We start from the raw sequence: 19023 nt of genomic DNA on the forward strand, positions 1-19023 counted from the left end.
TATGTAAACCCCAGTCTAAAAGATTTTGCTTGGTCAAACTTTTAGTATCTAATCCTAAAAATGCATTTAGTCAGAAGGTCACATGTATGAAATGAGAAGTTACTTACATGGATATAATTACAAGTAGGCTCGGAGCTAAGGCAGAGAGGCTCTGTGTTGTAATTGTTTATATACATATTCATTTTCAAACCAGTTGTATCACTCTAAACTTAAAGGGACATTCCAGCCATTCCAGGTATTGAACAGAAGCATTTTTGTACTATACGTGTATTAGCAAAAATGATTCTAATAAAAGCTATAGCTGTTTCAAAATTGTAATTAAATATGCACTTTGCACCAGCACAGCACTTGCTTGTACCATCCGGTAATGACTTGATTAGCTAATTACTGACATAATACGAGTCTCACTGGTGCTCTAAGCAAATGCAGGTGCACTGAGAATATCTAGCTATGCTTCAAAAGCACATGCAGAAAAAACATTTTTGCCAATGCATGTTAAATCTATGTGCATTTAAATGTTGACCATAACGTCCCTTTAAATTATTAGCAGGACTGTGTGGATTTAGACAATAATTATCAAAATAGGACTGAAGTGTATATTTTAGCTTCTGCTTTAAATCCCTTTAGTCATTGCTCATACTAACTAGTGTTATTTGTGATTGTGTTAAAGAGACAGTAAACACATTGTAATTATAAGACATTTATGTGGTGCTGCTAAATAATAACATATCAGCTTTAACATTTTTTTTAAAACAAATTAACATCCTTTTATTTTACTGCAATTATTTTTCAATAGCTAAAATCCACCGACCATTTGCTTTATTTGGAGGAAACAATCTGGGCTACAGTCCACAGACAACAAGGCTAGCTACAGGCATAGTTAGAATATAATACATTGCTTTGCATTTGCTATATGATAAAGCCTATTAGGGATATGTATGTTGCAGAGTTAGCCTTGAAAAGACAGCAGGGTGCATTTCAGGTCATGAGAATTAGAAATTGCTCAGTTTTCATAGCTAGATGACATGAAACATTAATCTTACTCTGCTTCTGCAGCCTAATACCAGTCCCAATCTTTTATTATTTATTTATTTTAAAAAGTAAACTACAGTCATTATTCCCAAAGGCACCATATTGGTGTTGGTTGCCTCAAGTGAGAGAGAGAGTCACTGCACGTGAACTCCCTAAAGATGACAATCGTTTGAAAACGTGTGGTATTTTGGACCTTGGACGTAGGGATGGGCGAATGTGTTTATATTCAAATTCAAATATTAGAACGAATGTTATTGTAGAAATTCGATTTACATAATCGAAAGTTGATAAGAACGAATATTCATAAAAATTCTATTATCAAATGTTATTTACAGTTTTCGAATGTGACATTTAAATGTGACATTCAAATTCGAATATTACATTTATAAAACACAGTATTAGACTAGAAATACTATTTTGAATTTGAATGTGACATTCGAAGATGACATTCGAATATTACATTTATACAACACATTATTAGACTAGAAATACTATTTTGAATTCAAATGTTACATTCAAATTTGAATGTAGCATTCAAATTCGACTATTGCATTTATAAAACACATTATTAGATTAGAAATACTATTTCAAATTAGAATGTGACATTCGAATTCGAATGTAGCATTCAGATATTACATTTATAAAACACAGTATTAGACTAGAAATACTATCTCGAATTCGAATGTGACATTCAAATTTGAATGTGACATTCGAATTTGAATGTGACATTTGAATTTGAATGTCACATTCGAATTTGAATGTAGCATTCAAATTCGAATATTACATTTATAAAACACAGTTGTAGACTAGAAATACTATTTCGAATTCGAATGTGACATTAGAATTTGAATGTCACATTCAAATTCGAATATTACATTTTGAAATTGAATGTGATATAAAATACATAGCTAAACATTTTATTATTCAAACGAACATTTTTGAATGTTATTGAAAAATTTGAAAACGAAAATTCGAAAATAGAATGTTATATAAACATTTGAAATTCGATTTGAATGAACAAATGTATCAAAATTCATTTTAAATTTCGAATTTTTAGAAACATTCGCCCATCCCTACTTGGAGGCACCCGTAGCACAGAAAATGCTTTTTCACTTTGAGATACTTTGGGTTTCATATACACTTGTTATATATGCAAATACCTCATTGTCTTGGATACCAAAAGCTGCGTAAATATTGTAAACAAAGCAGCACATGTACAGCTCAATATTGTGAGTTGTTTGTTCACAGAGTACTGTTGATGGTACATATTATATAGTAGACGTGCATGTCTGCATTCATTCACAACAAGAAAGTCAAAATGAATTTCAAAATGGCACTTGGCTCTTTTGGGCATTGGATATATTTTTAAAAAGTTCAACACACCTATCTAACTTTGTGTAAATATTTGTGTTTTGTATTATTTTAAGAATATATCTGGAACCAAATTCTGTAAATTGTAGCCATTTTCGGCATTTATTCACAAAACATAAAAAAATGCATATCTATTATTTAGTATTAACTTATAATTGTAGATTGCCAGAATACCATCTGTACCTAATATATGGTGTATAAAAAGTCATCTAAAACATTTATTTAAAAGACCATTAATGGGACATTAAGCACTTTCAGATGGTAACATAAAATGATAAACCATATATAGAAAAAAACTCAGCAATATATTTTCATTATTTATTTTGTCCTCTTTTCCTCTAATTCCATTATGAAAATGTGAGCTTTTCAGTTCCTGTTAGAAATGGAAGTGCAGAACACTATTTATAAATGTCCATAATTGGCCACAGCAGATAAGGTGATCTAAGTTACAACATTGCAGCTCCCATTGTTTTATAGACACTAAACATTACACTTATTTTGTCAATATTTAAACAGCTAATGAAACTTTAAAAAATACATCTAGATATTATTCTCAAACTAATTTTTTCATTGAATGCATCATTCTATCTAGCATTTATTAAGTATTTAATGTCCCTTTAAATACAGTAGAATTGCATAATCAATACAGGCATACTAAAAAGACAATGCAAAAGCACTTAGTTAACAAAAGTTAGTTCCATTTTCCTTCCCCTTGCATCATGTGACAGCCATCAGCCAATCACAAAATACATGTGAGCTCTTGCACATGCTCAGTAGGTGCTGGAGCCTCAAAAACTGTGCATAGTAAAAGATTGTGCACCTTTTGATAATGGAAGTGAATAGGAAAGTTGTTTAAAATTGCATGTTTTATCTGAATCATGAAAGTTTAATTATGACTTTATCAATACTTCTTTAACTATTTATAAGTAACAACCAAAGGAGGAATTTTCACAAAAGTGGACATGTCACACCCTTTCCATGTGAAAGTCTTTTTTTTTACAAATCAATCTGTTGTTAAAAATATTAAGGTATTCATATTCATTTATTTAATATTTCATTTGTTCTCCATGCCCTTTTTTCTTTTGAGCTAATTCTCAATAGGTTGATGTCATTAAAATTAATGGCTTGGATACTATGGCCTATAATATACATAATGCATCACTCCTATATAATCTAAGGCAGCTATGGTCACTTGGCAGCCTGAGGAATGGATACAGCCCTCTGCATTAATTCCTGCAGCCCCAGGAAAAGCAGAACATTATAACCAATGCAGTGATTAAAGGGACACTAAACAAATGTTTGCACCTCCCTCAAATCATGGGTGCTGCCATTTTGGAACCTAGGTTAAACTGCAGGTATCTGAAGGAGAGTTGCTGCACATGTGCAAACAGGTCAGCACTGCAATGAAATGAAAGATAGATTTCAACATGGCGGCATCCATGACTAGAGGGAGGTGGGGAATAACCACAATACTATGCTTAATATTTAGTGTTTAATGTCCCTTTAAGTGTCAGACATCTCAACTCTCCCTGAAGTTCAGGGAGTCTCCCTGATTGTAATAGTGGCTCCCTGATGCCAGCAAATGGAGTGCAATCCCCCTGAAACTCCAAGTACCATGAAATGTGTATGTGAAAGATGGATCTTATTAATTAGAAAATAATCTCTAAAAATTAAAAATAGATGTAAGACCAGAAATTGAGTTGTCACTTAAACTGATTAAATACTGATTAGACAGTGCATAATGACTAATGTAATACTGTCTGTCTGACTATCCATTTATTTGCCCTATATATTTATATCTATGTACAAGCTAAGCACACCCACAAATGTTTAACACAGCGAATGTAATAAAATGTGCACACATTGTTTAGGCCAAATAATTGTAAATGCCTTCCAATGATATTTGCTTACTCATTTATGTGCACTTACTTTCCAAAAATTATAGGGAACATTTGTCTGGCCAGGTGTCAGCCTATATAGCACAGAAACATGGTATGCCCTACTTTTATTTATGAAGAATATGATTACAAGGAAACCCATGAAGAACACATCAAATAATGAGAAAAATAAAGATGTTTGAACAGACTAGTCACAGTGGAATCATTATATTTTGATCTGTATTCTTCTAGTCATATAATCTTTTTTTATATTTTTTGGCTCTGCTACAACAATCCAAGATGGCAGCCAAAAGAAGAATATGCTCTAACTTGTGGAAGCTGGAAAAACTCATCTCCTTTACTCATGTTTTATTAAAAGACAACCTGTGCATATTAAGCAATCAGTTTGCATTTTTTAGATGTGTGATGAGAAAGGATGGCCCCATCAATGGGAAACGACATGAATTTGCTGTCTAGTGATATAACAATTCCAGATAACACCTCATCCAAATTCAAGGATTACACGCCAACTTCTTGCAAATGAATCCATTGTTAATATGATGATCCTGACAGAATCTGACAGAATGTCCTGTTACTATTAAAAAGAACTCATTGGGAATAAAGTAGAATGATTATACTTTGTTCCTCACAATTTCCCAAGTCCTTTAAAATGTAAATTAATGAGCTGCAAACAATATCTCTATTACAGAAACCAGATTTGAAGCCTCATCCCTAGAGTATAGATTCATTTAAAAAAAATATTATTGTGTGTAGGGATGTCACTGAGGTACTGTAGATAAGCAAAACAAAAAATAGTAAATCCCAGTTTTTAATCAAGACTATGGACCCAATTTATCAAGCTATGAAAGCAGCTTCAGGGCAACAGGGTTTCAGGCTTGCGATAATGAGCCTCAAGCGCTTCTTAATCTCTTCACAACTAGAATGTGGCAGAGTGAAATCATCCTGATCCGATTGTTTGCACGCAAGCAGGGGCATCATTGCAGTAAGGCCAGTCGGATAGGTTTGAGGTAGCACACCTTGTCTGTTCGGCCATTAATAAATGGGATCATAAGGCTCCTATTTATTATAGTGCATGCAGACAAGGTTTCCTAAAAGGAAACTTGTCCGCATACCTTTTGGGTCCCCAGTGCAGAATCAGCTGTCAGAATTAAATATTACACAAGTGATTGCTCATGCAGCCATGTCCCTTACTTTATCTTTAACCAATTGCATTTAGATCTTGTGTATAATATTAGACAATCATTCCAGGAAGTTTGGCATCTACAACCTCTGATATTAGGGTTATCAGTCACCTCTTTACTTTCAAAGCAAACAGATGGCAAGGGGGCCTCTAAGTGCAGTATGATAATGTAGTGTAGCGCCAATATAACACCAACACATCCAAGTGCTAATACTGCATGCAGAGCTATTATAGTGGCCCAGCTCACTAAACTTCAGTAAGGCAGTATAGTCCAGAACTGTTCATTACATGTCGGTTAGATCAAAAGACTACAAAAAATACCGATAATGAATTAGTGGTAAAAAGTTCATAGTTGAATAAAAATCAAAGGTATTACAATTAAAAGTAATGCACATAAACAACATATGGGACTCTAGTTATCAAAGTCTGAAGGACCTGATCCGACAGTGCGGATCAGGTCCGCCAGACTTCGCTGAATACGGCGAGCAATACGCTCACCGTATTCAGCATTGCACCAGCAGCTCACAAGAGCTGCTGGTGCAACGCCGCCCCCTGCTGACTCGCGGCCCGCCAGCAGGGGGGTGTCGATCAACCCGATAGTACTAGATCGGGTTGATTTCCGGCGATGTCTGTCCGCCTGCTCAGAGCAGGTGGACAGTTTATGGAGCAGCGGTCTTTCTGACAGCTGCTTCATAACTACTGTTTCTGGCGAGCCTGCAGGCTCACCAGAAACACGGGGCATCAAGCTCCATACGGAGCTTGATACATATGCCCCATGGAGTCTTATTTAAACACAAACTATATGCCTGAGGAAATGGTGCAGAGATGCCGAGAAATGCGTTGTAGCTTATGTGCATTACTTTTAATTATTGCTTTTAATTGTAATAACTTTGATTTTTATTCAAATATAAACTTTTTACCACTAATTCATTATTGGTATTTTTTTGGAGCTTTTTGAGCTAACCGACATCTTCTAAACGGTTCTGGACTACACTGCCTTACCGGAGTTTAGTGAGCTGGGCCACTATAATAGCCCTGCATGCGGTATTAGCACTTGGATGTGCTAAACAAAGTGTGAGTATATCATCTCTACTTGTTATTATATTGGGGCTACACTACATTATCATACTGCACTAAGAGGTGCCCTTGCCATCTGTTTGCTTTTAGAGTCTGTTTTTGACCTTCGGAATTGAAAGGAACAGCCACCATATGAGTGCAGTGCGCTGAGACACTGAAAGCTATCAGCCTGTGTGTCTAGGCATTACCTCTGCCTTTGGAGATTGTGAGTATTTTTTTCCATCTTCACAAAGAAATCACTTGATTGGCTACACTAGGAGGCGCGCTTCCTGTCCACTTTCTTGTTGTTTCAGACTTCTTTACTTTCGGTTGCAGGCACGCATGAGTACTGAAAAAGTGCCAGAATCTGCTTATGCAGCTTCATAAATGGGGTCTTTATCTACACATAATTGCATAGATTAAATAAAACCTGTTTTTGAAATTAATATCTAATAAAACATCACAGCTAATTGCCCCCTCATCACATCCGCAAGTTATGACTGACTCCATTATACCTAAAAGAGAAGCAACTATCTCATAGCTGTTCACCTCTCTGCTCATAAAATGAGCTCCACTGTGAACGCTACCAGCACCACAAAAACATGAGACTACTATTTTATAGGAAAACAGATATGCAAATATTTTACACTCACATTTACTGTGTTTAAAACATGTTTCTGAAATTGTTGTGGTTGTAATTGTTAAAACTGCTTAGCAGGAACTATTCGGTTCATGTGCAAGATATCATGTATTTGGCCATTAACAATGTTAATGGCAGGATTACCAATTAATAAATCTGTAGAACGTGTCTTCAATACAAGGCTCGTCTGCAATGTTACAAATGTTTATGAATCTAGGTCAATATTTTTTTTCTTGATATTAGTGGCAAATTCACTGAACAGACTTCAAGAAAAAGCACTGTAAATTGGGCAGATACCAAGGAAAAAGTGGTAGAAGGATGAAATTAATTTAGGACAGACACAACTTTTTTTTTTAACGGGGTGTAGCTTAGTCTTCTACTAGAGGCTAAAGCCCTGAGTGTTATTTAGATAAGCCACAGATTCCATAAGGCACTCCGCAGCCTGCAGGCGCATTATGATGAGCTATTCTCGTCATGCAGGGTGATCGCTGTTAAAATACTGTTTTCAGGAAACGCCCTTGGGGGTGTGTCGCTGATGTCACCATGTACGCGCATGATGACATCACATAGGGACTGAGCCAGGAAGCTCAGTGTAGCTGCTACTGAGCTGGATGGGGGGGTCTTCAAACCCCTCAATCTCAGCTCTCATAGAAGCTACAAACCTCCAAGACCACTCATTTGAAAGAGAATTGCAACACATGTTTTAAAAATAAAGTAAAATAAAACACATGGGAACTTGATTGGAAATGGGATATTATATACATAACAGAAAAAAATCTAGTATGTCTAGAGACCCCAATAAAGTTAATTTTCTAGTAGACAAGTCCCTCTCTTAAAAAATATATTTATTTTGTCTGTATAGTCAGGTGAACACTGTAGTAACAGTGAATACCTTGCAAAAAAACATGCTTTTATTTCTGTACTGCACAATGTGCCTCTCTAATCTATATTATAACCCTAAAAGCCTATATGGGCCCCAATTTCAATGATGACAATTTAGTAAGGTGATTACAGAAACAGCAGTGGTCACTGGGCAATTTTCAATATTATTTACTAAAACCTAGGCAGCAATTATACATATTTCTTTTACAGTTTTTGCTGCAGCTATCTCACATGCCATGAATTATAAATATAATCATGGCATACTATGAATCTGCTGGGCCTGCTTAAAAAAATATATATATATATAATTTGTGTGGGTCACTCACTGAAATTCGACTTACAATAGGGTTTAAATGTGGGTAGCCAAAAACATAGAATTTGATGGTAGATAAGAACCAAAAAGGCCCATCAAGTCTATCCATATTACTTTTTCCTTAGGATAGCCTTATGCATGTCTCGGGCATTTTTTAATTCCTTTACAGTCTTTGTGTTAACCACCACAATTGGAAGCTTGTTCCATAAATCACCACCCTTTCTGTAAAAAAACGCTTCCTCACATTTCTCATGAATCTGCTACCCTCTATTTTAAGATTGTGACCCCTTATTTTGGCATTTGTTTTTTTTTTTTTTGTGGAAAAAGCTTTCATCTTCCACTTTATTAAGTCCTTTCATATATTTGAAGGTTTCTTTCATGTCACCTGTTTCCCTTCTCTCCTGTAAACTGTACATATTTAGGTTATAGAGCCTTTCTTTGTACGTTTCATATTTTAGACAGTGTACCATTTTAGTTGTCCTCCTTTGGACAGTTTCTAGTGTATTTATATCTTTCTGAATATATGGTCTCCAGAACTGTCCAGATGTGGCCTAACTAATGATCTGTAAAGTGGCATTAGAACCTTGCTATTTCTGCTACTAATACATCTCCCAACAAAACAATGTATTTGACTGGCCTTACTGGCTGCACTGCTGCATTTTGTACCATATTTTAAATCATCTGAAATAATCATTCCCAAGTCCCGTTCCTCTTTGTTACAGTCAGTAATGTACCATTGAGACTATAATCAGCCATTGGGTTTTTGCATCCAATATGGATAATTTTGCACTTAGCAAAACAGTACGAAGAACTGACCCTTTGGGAACACCACTAGTAACTTACTCCTTATTTGAATGTACTCCATTAATTGAAACCCTTTGCCTTCTATCCTTAAAGGGACATAATACTCATGTTAAATCACTTGAAAGTGATGCAGCATAAGTGTAAAAAGCTGACAGGAAAATATCACCTGAGAATCTCTATGTAAAAAAGGAAGATATTTTACCTCACAATTTCCTCAGCTCAGCAGAGTAAGTGCTGTGTAAACAGTTATACTTCAGCTGCTGTCTTGCTGCAGGTAAAAAAAAAAAGAAGGAAGAAATGAACAGCAGCCCATCAGCATCAGCAGTGCTGAGGTCATGAACTCTTTTACTGTGATCTCATGAGATTTCACTTAACTCTCATCAGATTTCATAATAAACTTCCTTAAACTGAATAGGGAAATAACATGAGTGTGCATAAGGCAGGCTCCCTTGCAGGTCCCGGGACAGGCATACTGATTTGCTGCTTAAAGTCCTTTACAATTGGGTGTGAATACTTAGGACGTTTTGAGGTAAAATATCTTTCTTTTTTACATAGAGATGTTCACATGATATTTTCTAGTCAGCTATTTACAGCTATGCTGCATCACTTTCAAGTGTTTCAACATTTGGGTATCATGGCCCTTTAAAACAACATTCTACCCACTTTCACTTAACAATCTTAGCATCTACTCCAAGGCAATACATTTTGTGAATGTTTGTTGTGTGGGATAGTGTCAAATGCTTTGCTTAATTTCATCCTTCTACCACTTTTTCCTTGGTATCTGCCCAAGTCTAAATATGCAACATCTACGGCTCCTCCCTGGTCTATTAGTTTAGTTACATGGTCAACAAAATCAATTAGATTAGTCTGACATGATCTTTCAGCAGTAAAACCATGCTGTCCTTTGTCTTCTAAGTTGTTTTTCTGAAGGTAAGACACAAGTCTTTCCTTTAAAAGATGTTTCATTAATTTCACTGCAATTGAGGTCAAAATGACTGGCCTATAACTAGCAGAATCTTCCCTACTACAAATTTTATGAAGAGGGACTACATTAACAATTTTCCAGTCTTTTGGAGCAACTGACTAATTAAATAAATCAGCTAATGGAGTAGCTATAATGGATCGAAGTTCTCTTAGAACCCACAGATTTATTTACTTTTATTTTTTATAAAGCCCTTGAAATCTCTTCTTCTGTAAAAAGAAAAATACTACTCATATTATCATTTAAAGTAACACCCCTTAATAGAATCTCACTATATTTACAATCTGTTGTAAAGACTGAACAAAACTAATCATTTAGACAGTTTGCTATTTGTTTAGCTCGTTCCACTACTCTATAATCAGTCTTGAGTCTCACTATCTCTCAATTAGTTTTTGTTTTTTCACTAATATATCTAAAGAAGATTTTGTCACCATTTTTTTTACAGATTGTGCAATTTTCTCTTATGCATCAGCTCTAGCCTTTCTGATTAACTGCTTTGTCATCTTTTGTTTTCCATTTTTCCTTATCCTCTTCTGAGCCAGTGAGTTTGAATTTTATTATATACTGTCTTTTTTGTCTTAACTGCGTGAGCTACTTCTCTTGAAAACCATGTTGGTTTTCTTTTTCTTTTACAAACAAGCCGAATACAGTGTCTATTTGCATCTAGAATAGCATTTTTTTTTAAATATTTCCACTGTTCTTGTACTCTCTGCCATACCTTTTAGAAATTAATTTAGGTATTTGCCCATGTAAGAAAAATCAGTTGTTCTAAAGTCTAAAACTTTTGTTTTACTATGATTGCACAGTACCTTTGCCTGAATATTAAACCATATAGACTGATGATCCCTAGAGCCTAAGGGTAGATTTAACAAGTGCCAGGCGGACATAAATCTGGGCTGTAACAAATCATGTCAACCCTAGATCGCTAAATGACGATAGCATACGCTGTTTGCATTTAACATTGCACAAGCATTTCTTGTGAAATGCTTGTGCAATGCCGCCCCCTGCACATTTGCGGCCAATCGGCTTCTAGCAGGGGGTGTCATTCAGGGGGAGCTTCTTAACTAAAGTTTCAGACGAGCCTGAAACTTCGGGCGTAGAAAGCAGCATCCGCTGCTTGATAAATCTACCCCAAAGTTCTCAACCACTGAAGCGTCAGATACTATATCACTGTTTGTAAGTACTAAATCTAATATAGCTCCTTTACGTGTTGGTTCTTTTACTAGTTGTTCAAGAGATTCCCCTTGTAAAGATTCCAGAATACACTTACTTTTAGTTGATTTAGAAACGGGTACTTTCCGGTCTATATCAGTCATATTAGCGTTGCCCACTACTATAACCTTTTCTTTCATTGTAATTTTGTCAATTTTTTTATCAATTAATAGTTGATCTGATGCTTCATCCTGTAATGGAGGCCTATATACTACCACTATTTTCAATCATTTTCTGTAGTTACCCAAACACTTTCTACATTGTCATTGGTTTCTGCAGTTTCAGTTATTTTAATATTTTCTTTCACATACAGAGCAACTGCCCCCCCCCCTTGTTTTCATACTCTTTTTTTTTTTTATTTATTTTTTAAACAAAATGTAAAAGCTCAAAATTGGCTCAGCACTTGGATATAGAAAAGGCTTAGCAGTGAAGGGGTTAAACGATGAACCTCCAGACTAGATGTTTAGAATAAGAAAGAAATGTACATACTACACACTAAAGGCATTCATTTTAAAGGACATGAAACCCAAATTTGTTCTTTCATGATTCAGACAGAACATACAATTTTAACAACTTTCCAATTTATTTTGATTATTAAATTTGCTTCTTTCTCTTGTTATCCTTTGCTGAAATGTTTATCTAGGTAAGCTCATGAGCAGCAAAAAACCTAGGTTCTAGCTGCTGATTGGTTTCTGCATATATATTCCGATTGTCATTTGCTCACCTATGTGTTTAGTTAGAAACCAGTAGTGCATTGCTGCTCCTTCAACAAATGATACTAAGAGAATGAAGCAAATTTGATAATAGAAGTACATTGGAAAGTTGGAAATGTAGGTTCTATCTAAATCATGAAAGAAAATGTTTGGGTTTCAAGTCCCTTTAAATTTGAAGCATCACATTTTAATTAATTCAGTTATGAATTGCATTACATTTTAAGATGCTATTATCTGTAAAATAATTCTACAAAATGTTTCCAAAAAGCTTGAAAAGATAAAATCTTGTAAGTGTAAGTGAGGTCCATAAAACTGAGTTTCATAATAATGGAAAGAAATGTATATTCCATTATTTTATGTAAAATTTAGACTTCTACAGGTTTTCTTTTTAGTCCCACAGCTAAAAAGTGTTGATGCTATCAGGAGAGATGTACAAAAGTACCTCTTATGTTGAGTAGATGCTACGCTCAATTTTGGATGAATTAGTTTAGAAGTCGATGAAAGCTAAAGATACACTGGGAAGAAAGAGTTAAGTTAATGTTACATTAAAGGTAGCAGGTGTTCCCCTTGTAATTCTTTATATACTGATACTTTTTTTAGTGATGGAGAAAAAAATGCATTGAGCTATAGTAGTTTTTTTTTTTTTAAAGTTAATTTTTTTAATTTAATCTTCTGGAATTTCAGAAAGGCTCTAAATATTCAACAAATGGTACCAGATTTTGATAAATACTAGGAGTTAATGACCAGACTTCCACTAGCCTTGGGTAGATGACCTGGTTTACATGTTAGATTAATGAAAAATACTTCTTAAAGGGACAATCAACACCAGAATTGTTGTTGTTTAACCAGAATTTTTGTTGTTTAAAAAGATAGATAATCTCTTTATTACCCATTCCCCAGTTTTGCATAACTTACACAGTTATAATAATACACTTTTTACCTCTGTGATTACCTTGTATCTAAGCCTCTGCAAACTTCCCCCTTATTTCAGTTCTTTTGACAGACTTGCATTTTAGCCAATCAGTGCTGACTCCTAGGTAACTTCACGTGTGTGAGCTCAATGTTATTTATATGACACACATGAACTAACACCCTCTAGTAGTGAATAAATGTGAAAATGCATTCACATAAGAGGCGGCCTTCAAGGTCTAATAAATTAGCATAGAGCCTAACGAGGTTTAGCTTTCAACTAAGAATACCAAGAGAACAAAGCAACATTGGTGATAAAAGTAAATGGGAAAGTTGTTTAAAATGTGCATGACCTATCTGAATCATGAAAGTTTATTTTGGACTTGACTGTCCCTTTAAAGATATATTGAGACCCAATGGGAAAAGAGAATTTCTCCATTTATCGGCTTATTTTGCTTATATAATCACCTAAGCAATATTATTTTGCTCTTGGTTTAATAAAACAGAACCTATACTAGGTAGAGAAAAAAATGTTTTAAGTGAACTTTATTCCGATCTCTAGGAAAAAATATTTGCATATGGAGTAACCTGGAATAAAAATGGTCTAAAATGGTAATTGTTTATCTTGACTCGTGCTAACATAGAAAATTCTAAAGAATACCTGTTATAGAAGATAGGGTGAAAGCTTTTTAATTATTTTATTTTTTTCGAGAAAGGTATTAATTTAAAGGGACGTGAAAGACATTTTTTTCTTTCATGATGCAGATAGATTGTTAAATTGAAAGAACATTTTCCAATGTATTTCTTTAAAAAAAAAAATACTTTGTACTCTTGTGGAAAATCAGGTAGGTAGTTTCTGGAGCATTTATGTTTCTGTACCACTATGGCAGCAATTTTGTATACTTGAATACTTTTAACAATGTTATACATTTGCAAGATCCTATATGGCAGTAGTATTTGCAGCAATATAGTGCTTATGACACATACAGACTACCTACCTAGGTATGCTTTTCAACAAAGAATACCAAGAGAAAGAAGCAACTTAAAGTAAATTGGAGGTTTTTTTTTTAACTTTGTATTGTCCCTTTAAATGGTCATGAAAACCAAATGTTTCCTTTCATGATTCAGATAGAGCACGTGGTTTTAAACAATGTTCCAATGTACTTCTATTATCTAAGTTGTTTTGTTCTCTTTCCTTGCTGAAAAGGATACCTAGGTAGGCTCAATAGCTGCTGATTGGTGGATGCACATACTGTATATGCCTCATGTTATTGGCTCACCTAATGTGTTCAGCTAGCTCCCATTACTGCATTACTGCTTCTTCAACAAAGGATACCAAGAGAAGTAAGCAAATGAGATAATAAAAGAAAATTGGAAAGCTGTTTAAAATCGCTCTATCTGAACCATGAAATAAAAATGTGGGTTTGCATATCCCTTTAAGTCTTCTTCAGTAACTTTTTGTCTAAGATAGACAGATAATAGAACACTTAAAACTACAAGAATTGTATAAATTCATCTCCTGTGTTTAGGTGGTCACCAAATGGAGACTTTGCATTTAAACTTTGCACCTGCATGGAATCATAAATGAAATTATTATTAATAAGGCTAAACACATGCTGTATAGGCAGGAGCAGACCACTTTATTCAGCAACAGCACAAACATTTATTATATAAAAGATTAAAAGTTGTCTTTAGCAAAAGTTTAGACAAATTGAGAAACATTAGTTCCACTACCACCTAAGATAAGTAGCTTATCCATGAAAGTACCACATTTTCTATAACAATGTATATGTGTTATTGGGTTTGGGATTGCCGAGATACATTGGTCATACACAACACCAGTCTTACTCCACTGATAGAGTCAAAGGTCTGTTTTTAAGATGCTGACCAACTAAAAAAAATAAACACACTAATGAGATTTCTGTGGACAAAAAAAAAAAGAAAAAGAATGATGATCATGTTAAAGATTTATCGACTGCAGTTTTTCAAAATGTATAGCCCACTGGGAGATAGGCAAGTTTAAAGATAATTAAAGACAGACGGTTTGCCTGTATATCGTACACTAACAGATTTCTTCTGGATGCAGCCAGTTTAGCTGTTTAATACACACCCTTTGCACTACAAGGGTTTTTAGAACTAAGAACTTAACCCCCGGAGCCTTGCATATTCAAACTAATAAATTATTGGCTATAGTTATCAAACAAGAGGAGGGTAAATTAACATCAAAATAAAGGCTTTTCACGGCACATAAACAGCATTTAGCGGACACTCAGCAAAATTCTGACTTACTGAAAAATTCATACATTGAATACTATAAACTTTTTTAACTTCTACCAATTCTACTAGAAAAATGTCCATGTATCAACTACTATTTAAAAAAATGGACATTTCTTTTTTACATTTCTGCTATATATCCTCAGCAATATATATATATATATATATATATATATGTATATAAATATATATATATATATATATATATATATACATATATAGTAAAGCAGTTATGGATCCCACGGACGGACTCCGTGTTGCAGCAAGGACCCAAATGAAGCAGGCACACAGGTTTTTTCAAAAACACTCCGGTTTATTGGCAAAGTTGTTTACCAAACGTTTCGGCTCACACCAATGGTTTTGTACACCATTGACAAAGGCTCGTGTGTGAGCCGAAACGTTTGGTAAACAACTTTGCCAATAAACCGGAGTGTTTTTGAAAAAACCTGTGTGCCTGCTTCATTTGGGTCCTTGCTGCAACACGGAGTCCGTCCGTGGGATCCATAACTGCTTTACTGTTTGTTTCTCCCCAGTGAGAGCACCAGGTAGCTGACATACTCGTGAGTGCCGTTCACCTCTGCAACTTTATATATATATATATATATATATATTATTCTTTACCACCTCTACTGGTTGTCTGCTCCCTACATTTTTGTGTGGTGCAGAATCACAGATAAAGTACTCTATCATGCTGCAAAGTGATCTGTAACCAACCAATAATATACACCACAGTCAAAAAGGAGAATTAGTTCAATTGCACAAACACTAAGTTCATTAGAATGACATACTGGACAAATGTCAAATAATGTTAGTTTAATTTAGTACAATTAAAGGGACAGGAAACCCCAACATTTTCTTTTGTGATTTGGATAGAATATATAATTTTAATCAACTTTCCAATATACGTTTATTATTACATTTGCTTCGTTCTCTTGTTATCCTTTGTTGAAAGAACTTTGGCAGCTAGCTGAACACATCTAGTTAGCCCAAGAGACAAATGTGTGCAGGCACCAATCAACAGCTAGCTACCAATAATGTAGGATATGTGTGTATTATTTTTCAACAAGGGATACAAAGAGAACATATTTAAAAGTGTCTTAAAATGACATGCTCTATCTGAATCATGCAAGTTTAATATTGACTTTCCTATCCCTTTAAGACAAATAAATCTTGTTTAGACTATGCACCAATGTAAAGCAGTAGCAAGCCTTCTTAAAGGGCCACTAAACCCAAAATTTTTCTTTCATGATTCAGATAGAGAATAGAAATTTAAACAACATTACAATTTACTTCTATTATTTATTTTGCTTCATTTTTTTAGATATCCTTAGTTGAAGAAAAACAATGCACAGGGTGAGCCAATCACACAAGGCTTCTATGTGCAGCAACCAATCAACAGCTACTGAGCATATCTAGATATGCTTTTCAGCAAAGAATATCAAGAGAATAAAACAAATTAGATAATATAAGTAAATTAGAAAGATGTTTAAAATTGCATTCTCTTTCTAAATCATAAAAGAAAAAATGTGGGTGTCATGTCCCTTCAATGTCACCCATCGCTTGTCCTTCCAAGAAAAATTAAGATTTTCTTCAACTTAAACCTTATTTTTTATTTTGTATTTGTTGTTGTATTTTCCCAACTGCCCTCTAACCCCCATCAAGAACTGTAGGTGAGGCCTTTCCCACAACAAAACCTTTTTTATATGTCTCTGGAGAGGGATGAAACAATATCAGAGATGAAAAGCAGCTGGAACTATTGTATAAAGGCAGTAATATGTTTAAAGTTTATGTTTTATGAAGGGAAGATTCTGAAATGGTACAAATGTTTCTTTCAAGTTTTTTTTTTTTCTTTTTCTGGAAAACTCAGAAACCACAGCATTTTTTTTTTTTCTTCAAACATATTAAAGTATGCTGATAAAATGTGATTATAACAAATAGGAAGACAAACGTGATGAGTGTGAATCAGTGTTGAAGACAGTAGTAGATTTTACCACAATGCTTTCTGAGCCAGACTTGTTATGGTAAATGAACTTTATTTGCTATTAATATTATTTTACTACACAAATATGTAAATGACGACAGAAATGGAAAATAAAGAAAACATGATTTAGATCTATAATTATTTAAATGTATATTTTATTATATATATATATATATATATATATATATATATATATATATATATATATATATATATATATATATATATATTGTTATTTTAAATGTTTCTTGTTCTGATTTTCATTGAATATGTTGGCTTGATGTGTCGAATTCCTGTTGAATACTAAAATGGTTTATTTCTCAAATCTATTAAAAATCTACAACATTATAGATACTATGGTTAGTCTATAGTTAGCATTTTTCTCCCCTTATTTTTTAATGCTATTTCATAGTTACCACATCTGCTTGAAGGCCCTTTCATGTACTCTCCACCCTCTTTCATACATCTAAGACTTTAGTCATTGTGCGAGACAAACAACTAAAATCCCCTCTTTAATTGGTTAAGTACCACAGAGGTATAAAGAATTCTGGCACGAATAACTAACCTAAGAGAAGTCACAAAAATTTGAATTGCCACATAACAAGACGTAGTACACACTGAAAACAGCAACTTCTGGAGTTAGGGCTCGTGAAGACAGGGAATCTGCCTGTTCCCCCAATCACATATCATTGAAACAAATGTCCACAACACTGAAGATTCTTGTACACCTTTATTGTAACAACATAGAAAAAGCTTTTTCTATGTTGTTACAATAAAGGTTGTACGAGAATCTTCAGTGCTGTGGACATTTGTTTCAATAACAAGACATAGATTGACAAAGTTGCATTTATAGTCTATGCAAGTTCTACTAAATTCAATACTTGGATTTAAAAAAAAAAAAATATATAGTTTTCTGTATGAGGGTCCTACAGTAGAAGACCACAAACAATAAAAATGGTTAAACAACACGAAGGCATAGCTATAGTTTTCATGCAATTTAGAGTGTAAGAGCTGAAAATTAAATGACTGTCCTATGGAGATTTTAATAATATGATGTGGGGTGTGAATGGGTGTAAACATCAAATTGACAGCTGAGCTACCCATTCAAACCCATAAGGCTTAGCCCTCAAGTTCTTACCTTCGTTCTTAAAGCTACGGACAATGTTGGCGGAAGGCATGCTGCTTCTATCTTTTGCAAACCTGTTGTACAGTTTCCATCATGTATTCTGGTGGCTCTACCTTGACCGGTGCTTGAACGGGAATACCAGAAAGGTTAAGGGTTTTCAAAAAATCATCTTTCATGGTTTCCAGAAGAGAGTTGAAATCAAACCCATCTTGTTCTGACATAACTTCATCAAACAAAGGGAAGTCGTCTTCAAAGGGTTCCTCCAAATCCATAATGGGGCTGGCCGAAATGTGCTGCACCAATAAACTGAAGGCCACAAACACCGGTAGAGAGATGGGATCCATGGTCGTAAATTCACTCCTGCTCAGATTAATCTCAGCTGACAGTGGACTCCTGTGTGGCTGTTTTATTCTCCAGAGACTAAACTGCTTTTGTCATCTGCAGTTGACAAGTTTGGAAACACTCGCTTGTAACTTGTGATCATTCTCTCTCTCTCACACACACACACACACTCCTTACTTTCTCAATCTCCCTCCCTCTCGTTTCCCCTCTCTAAAAAGCTAGGTTTCACTAATTGGATAACATATTCCTACAGCATCCCTGATATTCTTATCTCCCACCCTAGAAGCTTCTCACCAGATTTTACTGCT

General features: G+C 34.6%; 1 protein-coding gene across 1 annotated transcript in view; it reads right to left on the reverse strand.

Annotated features, from left to right (window-relative positions):
* BMP10 (bone morphogenetic protein 10) overlaps nt 1–18769 on the reverse strand; it is a 56254-nt gene extending 37485 nt beyond the window's left edge. Inside the window, 2 exon segments of the mRNA XM_053716098.1 lie at nt 18386–18458; nt 18460–18769. Coding sequence (XP_053572073.1) covers nt 18386–18458; nt 18460–18717 — 331 coding nt within the window. The 5' untranslated portion in view covers nt 18718–18769.
* Nucleotides 18770–19023: the final 254 nt, after the last annotated feature.

Source organism: Bombina bombina, chromosome 6 (assembly GCF_027579735.1).
Source record: "Bombina bombina isolate aBomBom1 chromosome 6, aBomBom1.pri, whole genome shotgun sequence".
NCBI lineage: Eukaryota > Metazoa > Chordata > Amphibia > Anura > Bombinatoridae > Bombina > Bombina bombina.